General features: G+C 37.1%; 2 protein-coding genes across 2 annotated transcripts; one reads left to right on the top strand and one right to left on the bottom strand.

The window, feature by feature from the left end:
* Window positions 1-216: 216 nt before the first annotated feature.
* Window positions 217-5,630, top strand: LOC105782755 (probable protein S-acyltransferase 22). Its single transcript, XM_012607706.2, has 9 exons — window positions 217-741; window positions 869-982; window positions 2,314-2,718; window positions 2,992-3,060; window positions 3,153-3,224; window positions 3,654-3,782; window positions 3,963-4,043; window positions 4,204-4,392; window positions 4,516-5,630. The coding sequence occupies exons 1-9, from the start codon at window positions 700-702 to the stop codon at window positions 5,272-5,274; spliced, it is 1,860 nt and encodes a 619-aa protein (XP_012463160.1). The 5' UTR covers window positions 217-699; the 3' UTR covers window positions 5,275-5,630.
* A 242-nt stretch (window positions 5,631-5,872) lies between these two features.
* LOC105782756 (uncharacterized) lies at window positions 5,873-6,832 on the bottom strand. The gene has a single exon (XM_012607707.2). It carries the CDS (start codon window positions 6,830-6,832, stop codon window positions 5,873-5,875), a length of 960 nt encoding a protein of 319 aa, XP_012463161.1.
* Between the last annotated feature and the right edge of the window lie 3,127 nt (window positions 6,833-9,959).

Below are 9,959 nucleotides of genomic sequence, written 5' to 3'. Positions count from 1 at the left end.
AAAATATTGATGGAAAATGCTAAAAAAGGAATTTTTAAGACAATGGTTGGTGAAGGCAATTACAAAAGATGAAACCGAACAACTGTCTATTTGCAGCGATGGGCCTGATGTTGTGACACTTTGAACATGTTTAAATTAAACAAAAAATTAAAGTAAAAAAAAGTAAAAGTTGGGTCTTGAAGGTAAATTATTGGCAATGGAAACGAAAGAATGAAAAAAAAAACCCAGTTCTCTCTCATGTTGTTACTTAGAGACACAGTTTGTGAGTTTTGAGACAGATCTTATGGCCAAGCAAAATGCTTTATATAAGAAACAAATAAATACCCAAACCCCAGACTAGCCCTTCTTGTGTTTTTTTCTGTCTTTTCTCTTTCATTGCATGAGGCAGGGGCCATGATTGTGTGAACCAGACAAAGCTTTCCTTACTGTCCAAACCTATCTTCTTCAGCTACCTTGTTCTTTTTCTTTTACACTTTACATTTTTCTTGCCATTTTTTTATTAGACCCGTGAAGGTTAAAAAAAAAAAAAACAAAGGGTAATGCTTGGTTGGTGGTCTAGTGAAATGAGTGATCTTTATTTTCCCCGGAAAGTGAGGGAAAGTGTGAGAAACTAAGTATAGGAAAAATACCCAGCAGATTTTGACTTTCACTCTTTTTCATATTTTCCCCTTCTCTGTTCTTTTAACATTTTAAGAGGAAATGAGGAAGCATGGATGGCAGCTTCCTTATCATCCTCTCCAGGTATTTTTTGTTTTTGGTTCTTTGTTACTATTTCCATTTTTATGTAAAATTGCTGAGCTTTTTTGTTGTTCCAATTCTGGGTAATTTAGCAAAGTTTTCGTTTTTTTTTTTACTTATTTTTGCAAAGGTGGTGGCTGTTGCTGTGTTCTTGGCACTTGGATTTGCCTTCTATGTGTTCTTTGCTCCTTTTGTTGGGAAGAAGATGTTTCAATACATTGTGATGGGAATCTATACTCCTCTTGTAAGCCATTTCAACATTTTTCCTTTTATTTTATTTTTATTTTCTAGTAGGTGGAAGAATTGAGATCTATGTTTTCTTTGCCTGTTGGTCTCTCTGATTCATTTATTTTCCCTCTAATCTAAGGGTCCTTTCCTTTTTCTAAATCTGTTTTTTTCTTTTGGTTGTTTTATCTTATGGAGTCTCTCAAGCATATCATCAACTTGTGACTTTAGCTGATAAGGGCAATTGTCTTTTAGCCATTGTTCCTTTTAGGAGGCATTGATTCTATACAAGAGTTTCAAATTTCATCCATTAAAGGATTATTAGTGGCTAAATTTCTTCTGGTTAACAGCTGGTCTTATGGCTCTTCCTTTTTGGAGCATGAATTCTTTTAATGAAGTAGTTTAATTGCTTCGCATATTGGCTCATAAATGTTTTATATTACCTTTAGGAAATGTTAAATTATGAACTGCTGAACTGTTATCACAGCAAACACAGAGATCTGAAACTTTAAGACAGTTTGTTTGATAGTTCTCATAAGTTATAAAATACTCGAGAACATTTGGGCAAGTCCATGCTATCGGGGACTGGGGTACTTACTGACAATTCTAGATAATGCTAGGTTGATGAACTTTCTCTTAAAGAAATATTTCACACAAAGAAGTTAGGCGTCTATGATGTTATCTGCTGACTGGAATTTGTAAACTGAGAAGTGTTCTCTCTTAAAGTCTATATATAATAGTAGTAAAGACTGTGTTTATTTACTGTAATAGCATATGGCCTAATTGAGTCTAGCTCAGGAGAACTGTGGTTGGTGATTTTGTGGGGGCAGAATGCAGATTGGATGGTTAGAAGTAAGTTAGCTTTTCTTTGAACTTGAAGGATATGCTGTTTAAAGTACATATTGGCATTTTAGATGATTACAGTTAGTACATCAGACTCAAATCGTCCGCTTTAAGATGGCTCTTTAGAATGAAATTGGTGTACGGTTTGAAATGCATTCATGGAGGTCATGAAATATGCTAACGCTTTAGGTGCTAAGTGTGCATGGTTTAGTCATTTCCCTTGTCTTGTCTATAAGTCATAGTTGATCCTATTATTCGATTAAAATGTGGGTGGTTGAGTCATTTCCCAAGTCTTGTCTACAAGTCATAAGTAAATCATAATACAATCTAACCGAAGCATGCAAGGTTGAGTCATTTCCCTAGTCTTGTCCACAAGTAATAATTAATGGCACTATAATGCTGCATATAATAGCAAGCTATATTTGACATCCATTGTGGTTCTCTCTTTTATTGTATTTGATGTGTCCTTATCACCTTGGAACTTTAGTGACAATATTCTCCTTTTAGATTACATGTTGCTTTGGCCTATATATTTGGTGTGCGGCAGCTGATCCTGCAGATCCAGGAGTTTTTAAGTCAAAAAAGTACCTCAAAATTCCTGAAAATGGAAAGCATTCTGGACCAAAGGATTCTAAATTAGGTGGGGATTCAACTACATCATTGCATGACGACAATGCTACTTCAGTTGGAGGAAAATTTCTGGAAAAGGATGCAGCAGCTACACATGAAACCTTGAAAAACATGAGTCTTAGAACTGATAGAAACAATGCTTCATCGAAGCAATCGTCTTGTTTCCTATGGATTTTTTTCCCTTGTGCTTTTATCTGCAAGTGCTGTAGCTCAAACGAAGAATCTTCTGAACAACAAATGAGTGAAGATGGCATGTTCTATTGCAGTTTGTGTGAAGTTGAGGTAAAGTAGCATTTGGTATCTTTTAAGTTACATTGTTTCCTTTTTCTCCTTTATCTGATGAATATTCCATTACATTCCTTATGTTGACATAGCTTAAGAGGGGAAAAAAGATAGCTCCATAGTCTATGATTGCATATAACTATGCCTAGTTGATCAAATATTAATTTGAAGAGAAGGGACATGAATCTTGCGTTGCATCAGTTTTAAGACTTATGCTATTTTGTCTTGACATCGTGGATAGCTTATCTTTATTAAGTTTATTATTTTTGGCAGGTTTTCAAATACAGCAAGCACTGCAGAGTCTGCGACAAATGTGTTGACCGTTTCGATCATCACTGCAGGGTACTGCTGGATATTCATTTGTTGGATACTTTTTCCACTTCATCAATGATGCTGCTAATGCTTGTTTTATTCAATTGGGTTGTTTTTTTTAGTGGCTCAACAATTGCATCGGCCAAAGGAACTACCGACAATTTTTTGCTCTCATGGTTTCGGCTCTTCTATTGGTAAGCACGTTCTTCATCTTCGCTGTTCATATCAGATCAGAATCATCATATTGCAACATGTAATACTTATGTTCCTTTTGAGATCCTCGATTCTTCAGCCAACTCCTTCCTTACAGGCATCTTAGATCTAGATCTTTGAGAACAATAATACTACTAAGCTTCTTGTTTTGTAATCAATAAACAAATTTTCGTACTTTTGCTGCTAAATCGGGACCTTGCAATTTGCCTCTATTATCTTGTCATTGTATCTTATATATCAAAAGACACATCCATGAATATTACCTATTCCATATAACATCATGAGTGACTCCGCAGTTGCCAGAAATGAAGAAATCCCAGAGTAAGCCTTTTATTTTCTAGTCATTTTCATTTTAACTGACTATTGACAGGTCTATACATGATTTGTCCACCTTGGACTTGAGATTGCAGCTTATTCTACAATGGTCAACCGGAATCCTTGTACTTATCTGCTGTTTCATCGATCGGAAGCAGTTTTCTACTGATATTGCAACGAAGTTAGGAAGCAGTTTCTCTTTGGTTCCATTTGTTATTGTGGTTGTAAGTGTTGTGCCAATATTTATCTTAATCTTTTATTTCCTGGCACTGTTCAATGCTATGCATTACTGATCCTGAATTCTCTTTAACTTTGGCATTTATGAGATCAGCAAACAAATCTATAATTACTAGCATCTTTCAATTCAAGGCATTAAGCTAAGCAGTAAGTTCTTACTTTTACAGGCATTGTGCACCATTTTGGCTATGGTTGCTACGCTACCTATTGCACAGCTTTTATTCTTTCACATTCTACTCATGAAAAAGGCAAGCCTTTCAACTTTTTTTTCCCGCTAACATGTGAAGGATGTTTCTATTTTATTTCTTTGCTTCCTTAAGTTGAATCCTAACAAGTACTAAAATGTGAAGAAAGGGGAAAGAAAAGAAAGCTAATTAGCTAATTTGGTAATTCCTGAATGTGCCTCAGGGAATCAGCACATATGATTATATAATAGCTTTACGGGAGCAGGAGCAAGAGCAACAAGGTATTGGTGGTCACCAGAGTCCGCAAATGTCCCCAGCTAGCTCACTTACTGGATTAAGTAGTGCTAGTTCCTTTTCTACTTTTCATAGGGGTGCATGGTGTACACCACCACGGCTGTTCCTCGAAGATCAGGTAATTTTGAAATATTATTCCTTGTCAGGAGAATTAGTACAGATGTTGAATTGTATATTGTATAAATAGTTTACTTTTAGCTGAATCACTGAAGCTGAGAGATGTTTGTGTAATTGGTGCTAGTTCGATGTTGTTCCTCCCGATACTGGATCTGTGAGTTCATATGGGAAAAAAATGGTAGGAGAGGAACCTATCAAGAAGAAGAATCCGGGAGCAGTTAAGATCAGTCCGTGGACATTGGCACGGTTAAATGCAGAAGATGTTTCAAAAGCTGCAGCTGAAGCAAGGAAAAAGTCCAAAATCCTGCAGCCTGTTGTGAGACGGGAAACCTCTTCCGGGCTAGAAGCAGAAAGTAGCTTTGGAAGCAGTGGCCGACAAGTGTTCTCAAGAGCTGATAGCAGAAGACGAGCATCTAAGCGAGTGCGTCTCCCAGCTGACCTACCCATGGATCCCTTAATGACCATTTCTGCTAAAGACACATCAAGTAGTTTGGCACCTCTTCAACTGGAAGCACGAAGCGCTTTCCAAACCAGTCGAGCAATGTCAAGCTATGCTGGGATTGCTGCCTCTTCTCCTGAGAGCAGTTTAGACTCGCCAGATATTCATCCATTTCGGGTCTCCTCATCGGGAGCTGAAGAATCAAGAAGGCTAACAGGTTTATCTTCTGTCAATATGGCTGTTCCAAAGGGATTTCCTTTATCAAGGTCTACTAGTGACGGGTATGAAGCATCAGGTGGGGAAGACAGTGATCGAGTTCCTTCGAGAATTATCGAGACATCAACAAACTGGAGCAACGTTCTTTTCGATTCCGAACAGGATGATAGTATCGTTAAACTAAAAGCACCATCTTCATCCAGCCAGGCTAACATTAGAATGCTGTGACTGATCATGATCGATGAAGTTAGTCGATTCTGGTTCCGAAGCTCATTCTTTAATTTATGGGACTAAGAATTTCAAGTACCAGAGTGATAATCCTAATTCAATTGATTTGGGACTTTGAATATGTGAAGAGATGACAATGGCTGTAAAGGCAACTCTGATTTCCGTCGAGGCAAGACTAGCTACCGGTGTTTCATCGGTTCTTGCATTTAGGATGACAAGGAAGAAGAAAAGGTATTTAATATGTACTTTCTGTAATACTCCATTGTACTAACTGTTGAACATTCCTAAACTTTTGGGGAAAAAATGTGCAAATTTTATAGATAATCCAGGTTACATCCATTCTTAATGTTTCATAATGTGTGCCTTAACTAACAAGCTAAACAATTTTCTTACAAATGCAAAGGGAATCATCATTAACCAACTCAAAAATGTATATCCTTTTTATTTTAACGTACAACACTGAAGCATTTGTTTTACATTGTTCATACATCTGTCTTTTCATCTATACCAAGTAAAACTAGAAAACGATAAACATAACAGCAACAACAAAACAAAACAGAAGATAAAAGGAAACTCAGTTTCCTGTGTTCATGAAGCATTAAACGATTGAAACAACATAAGGAACATTCACTTTCCCATCATCAACAGGCAAACTTACATACTGTGTAGCAAATTCTTCATCAAGCTCTCCATGTAGAGCCTTGGCATATATATAGAAAACTGTATTTGCAGCCAAACCATGAAGCATAAGCAACATGTAGATGCAGGAAGTGGAGACAATATTCATAACAAATGTCCAACTTTTCCATTTATCACCAGCTGGATCCCTCAGTCTTTGAATTGAGAGCCAGGTATTACACGCAATGAAGAAGCCGAAAAACAGCATCATCTTAAAAGCAACCCCTTTCATTCCTTTAACTAGATTTCGACTTCGCTTTAATGGTTCAAGTCCCCAGCTTGATTCAACTACTACGATAGCTTGAGCAAATATCCAGTTCAGTTGGAGATAAGTTATAGTAGACGTGAAAATGATCACATAGACAAGGATAAGTAAGATGAAAGTAGGTGAAGAGTAAAATTGGGTTGCTTTGATTAATGCAAAAAAGACCAAAACAATAACTAAACTGATTCCATAAACGATAAACTGGGTTACAAGGGAAGTCAAGAGGAGAGGGAAGAAGGAAGTGGAAGCTGCCTTAAAAGAGGATAAAAGGTTGAGGGGTCGACCGTAAAAGCCGTGGAAAACGCTGTAAGTGATGGAACCGATAGCGAAGAAAGAAAAGATGGAGAGGATGAGGGTGTAAAGGAGATTGAAGATGGGGAGTTTAATGGGGAAGATGGGGGGATTTTGTTCAAGGAAGCTGAGGTGGGATTCAATGGTGGGAGAGAAGTGTTGATAGATGAAGGGATAAATGGATATAAAACAAGAGGAAGGGAGGAGAAAGAGGACTGTGAGAGCTTGGAAGTGGCCACTGTGGGCTTTGAGTATGCGCCTGGATTCGGATAGGATGGTCCAGAGGTCGATTTTTGACGGTGGAGATGGTGGAGGCGTTGCCATGGCGGAAAATGGAGGAGGAGATGATCATGGCAGATCAAATGAAGGTGATTTGAATTTATAATGGATGCATGGAGAGAAGTATAGTCAACTCAAATGGATGTCCGTCTGTATACGGCATTTCTGGTCTACTTTTTTTAGGGTATGATTAATTCCAGTGGAACTCTTCAAACAATTTTTCTTCCGACTTTAAAGCATTAAGTAATAATTAGATATTTTCATTTGCTTGTATATTAGCTTCAACATTAAGGGTCCCATTGATTCGAAAAATTATTTTCAATTAACTAAACACAAAACAAGTGTTTTTGATAGGGAGAAAACAAATTTCTTTTTATTAATTAATTTTTTAAAAATTAAATCTAAATATTAATCAAAGAAAAATCCCTATAGAACTATATTTCTTTTATTTTATTTTAGAATAAGGTTTTTTAAACTTTATTAAACTCCATCTATTTGATATTTATTAGAATAAGGTGTTTTAATCTTACTACACTCCTATTAGAATATAGTTTTACAAGCCTATAAATAGACATAGTCTACTCCTCTTGTAATAATTCGAATTCGACATAGTGAATTATCTTCTCCTCTGCCCGTGGTTTTTTTTCCCGAAAGGGTTTCCACGTAAAATCTGTTTGTTCTTTATTTTTTCTCTTTTTTTCTTTGCGATAAATTGTCATTACCGACGTTCTATTTTTACAAATTGGTATCAGAGTTTTCGGGTTGTTCATCTCAATTACGGTAATAGTGTCTTTGAAATATGAAATTCCGCTGTTGGATCACAACACCAGATTCGCGTTGTGGCAGATAAAGATGCAGGCAGTTCTTGCACAGATGAACTTAGAGGAAGCCCTGCTAGGGGTAGATAAGATGCCTTCAACATTAACGGAGGAAGAGAAGAACTGCAAGGATTGAAAGGCGTTAACACAGTTACATCTGCATTTGTCTAACGAAATTTTACAGGATGTGATGAAGGAGAAGACCGCCGCTGGATTATGGAAGAGGTTGGAACAAATATGTATGTCGAAAACTCTAACTGGCAAGTTGCATATGAAGCAGCATCTTTATGCTTATCGTTTGGAGGAAGGTGCATCTGTGCACGAACACTTAACAGTGTTTAAAGAAATTCTCTCAAACTTGGAGGCCATGGAGGTTCAGTATGATAATGAAGATCTAGGGTTGATTCTATTTTGTTCGTTGCCTCCGTCTTATTCAACCTTTAGAGATACGATTTTATATAGCCGCGAGCCTCTCACAGTTGATGAGGTTTATGATTCTTTAACCTCGTATGATAAGATGAAGCATCTTGTGGTTAAAATTGACTCTCAGGGAGAGGGTCTCGTTGTTCGTGGAAGACAAGATCGGAATGCTGATGATGATTGTGGAAGGACACAGGAACGAAATCGTGGTAAATCTAAGGGTAGATCGAAGTCTTCAAACAGAGGTAAAACTTGTAACTTCTGCAAGAAGAAAGGACACATTAAATCTGAGTGTTATAAGCTACAGAACAAGATCAAAAGGGACGTTGCGAATTAAAATGGAAAACAACCAGAAAATTCTGGTAAAGCTGATGTTGTAGAAGAGCGATGGTGAACTTCTAGTCGCTTCTGTCAACAATTCTAAAGTGAGCGAGGAGTGGATCCTTGATTCAGGCTGCACCTTCCACATGAGTCCCAATCGGGATTGGTTTACAACTTACGAAATAGTGTTTGAAGGTGTTATTTTGATGGGAAATAATGCTTCGTGTAAAATCGCAGGTGTTGGAACAATTAAAGTTAAGATGTTTGATGGAGTTGTCAGAACACTTAGTGACGTACGACAGGTTCCAAAATTGAAGAGAAATTTAATTTCGTTGAGTACTCTTCATTCAAAAGGGTACAAATACACAGCTGAAAGTGGGGTTTTGAAGATTTCCAAAGGTTCTCTTGTTGTGATGAAAGGGTAGAGAAAGACTGCCAAGTTATATGTTCTGCATGGTTCTACTGTTACTGGTAATGCTATTGTCGTTTCCTTTTCCATGTCAGATGATGATATTACTAAACTTTGGCATATGCGCCTAGGGCATATGAGTGAGAATGGTATGACATAATTGAGTAAAAGAGGACTTCTTGATGGGCAATGAATTTGCAAACTAAAGTTTTGTGAGCACTGCTTTTTTGGGAAGCAAATCCATAACACGAAGGGAACGTTGGAGTATATTCATTCTGATCTGTATGGGCCATCCAGAGTGCCTTTGAGAGGTGGAGCTAATTGCATGCTAACTTTTATTGATGACTTTTCCAGAAAAGTTTGGGCATTCTTCCTGAAGTAGAAAAGTGATGTGTTTTTCGCATTTAAGTCTTGGAAAACTATGATTAAAAAATAGACGGGAAAAAAATAAAGTACCTCCACACAGAGAATGACTTAGAGTTCTGTTATGATGAGTTTAATAAACTGTGCAAATCAGAAGGAATCGTAAGACACTTGACAGTTCGTCATACTCCACAGCAAAATGGCGTTGCAGAGCGAATGAACAGAATGATAATGGAGAAGGTTCGATGTATGTTGTCAAATGCCAACTTACCAAAGTCATTTTGGGTCGAAGAAGCCTCTACTACATGTTTTTGATTAACCGATCTCCATCCATTGCCATTGAGAAAAAGACTCCACAAGAGGTATGGTCTGGTAATCCTGCTAACTATTCTGATTTAAAGATCTTTGGGTGTCCTGCGTATGCTCATGTTGATAATGAAAAATTGGAACTGAGATCCATTAAATGTGTTTTTCTTGGTTATAAAGCTGGTGTGAAATGGTATAAGTTATGGTGTCCTAAAAATAGAAAAGTTGTAATTAGCAGAGATGTTATTTTTGATAAAACTGCTGTGCTACCTAACTTATCTCTTAAAGGCTCTTCTAATAAAGAAAATCAAAAGCAGGTGGAACATCAAATTAATCCAGAATCTACAACAGAGTCGACTCCTCAAGCCAATAAAAAAATTCAGAATAGAGTTGCTTCTTCACCACAATACTCTATCGTCAAAAACAGAACTAGAAGAGAAATTAAACCTCCAAAGAAGTATGCCGAGGCTGATCTAGTTGCTTATGCTTTAAATGCGGTTGAAGATATAGATGCAAACTAAGAACCATCTAATTA

This window comes from Gossypium raimondii, chromosome 13 (genome assembly GCF_025698545.1).
Source record: "Gossypium raimondii isolate GPD5lz chromosome 13, ASM2569854v1, whole genome shotgun sequence".
Classification (NCBI taxonomy): domain Eukaryota; kingdom Viridiplantae; phylum Streptophyta; class Magnoliopsida; order Malvales; family Malvaceae; genus Gossypium; species Gossypium raimondii.
This window is presented reverse-complemented; position numbering and strand designations above follow the sequence as displayed.

Bases quoted from the DNA above. Each gene is read 5' to 3' on its own strand.
- LOC105782755 (XM_012607706.2), top strand. From the start codon at position 700: ATGAGGAAGCATGGATGGCAGCTTCCTTATCATCCTCTCCAG. The intron at 3,783-3,962 runs GTAAGTGTTGTG...TTACTTTTACAG, and splicing joins TTCCATTTGTTATTGTGGTT to GCATTGTGCACCATTTTGGC. The intron at 4,044-4,203 runs GCAAGCCTTTCA...AATGTGCCTCAG, and splicing joins ACATTCTACTCATGAAAAAG to GGAATCAGCACATATGATTA.
- LOC105782756 (XM_012607707.2), bottom strand. From the start codon at position 6,832: ATGGCAACGCCTCCACCATCTCCACCGTCAAAAATCGACCTCTGGACC.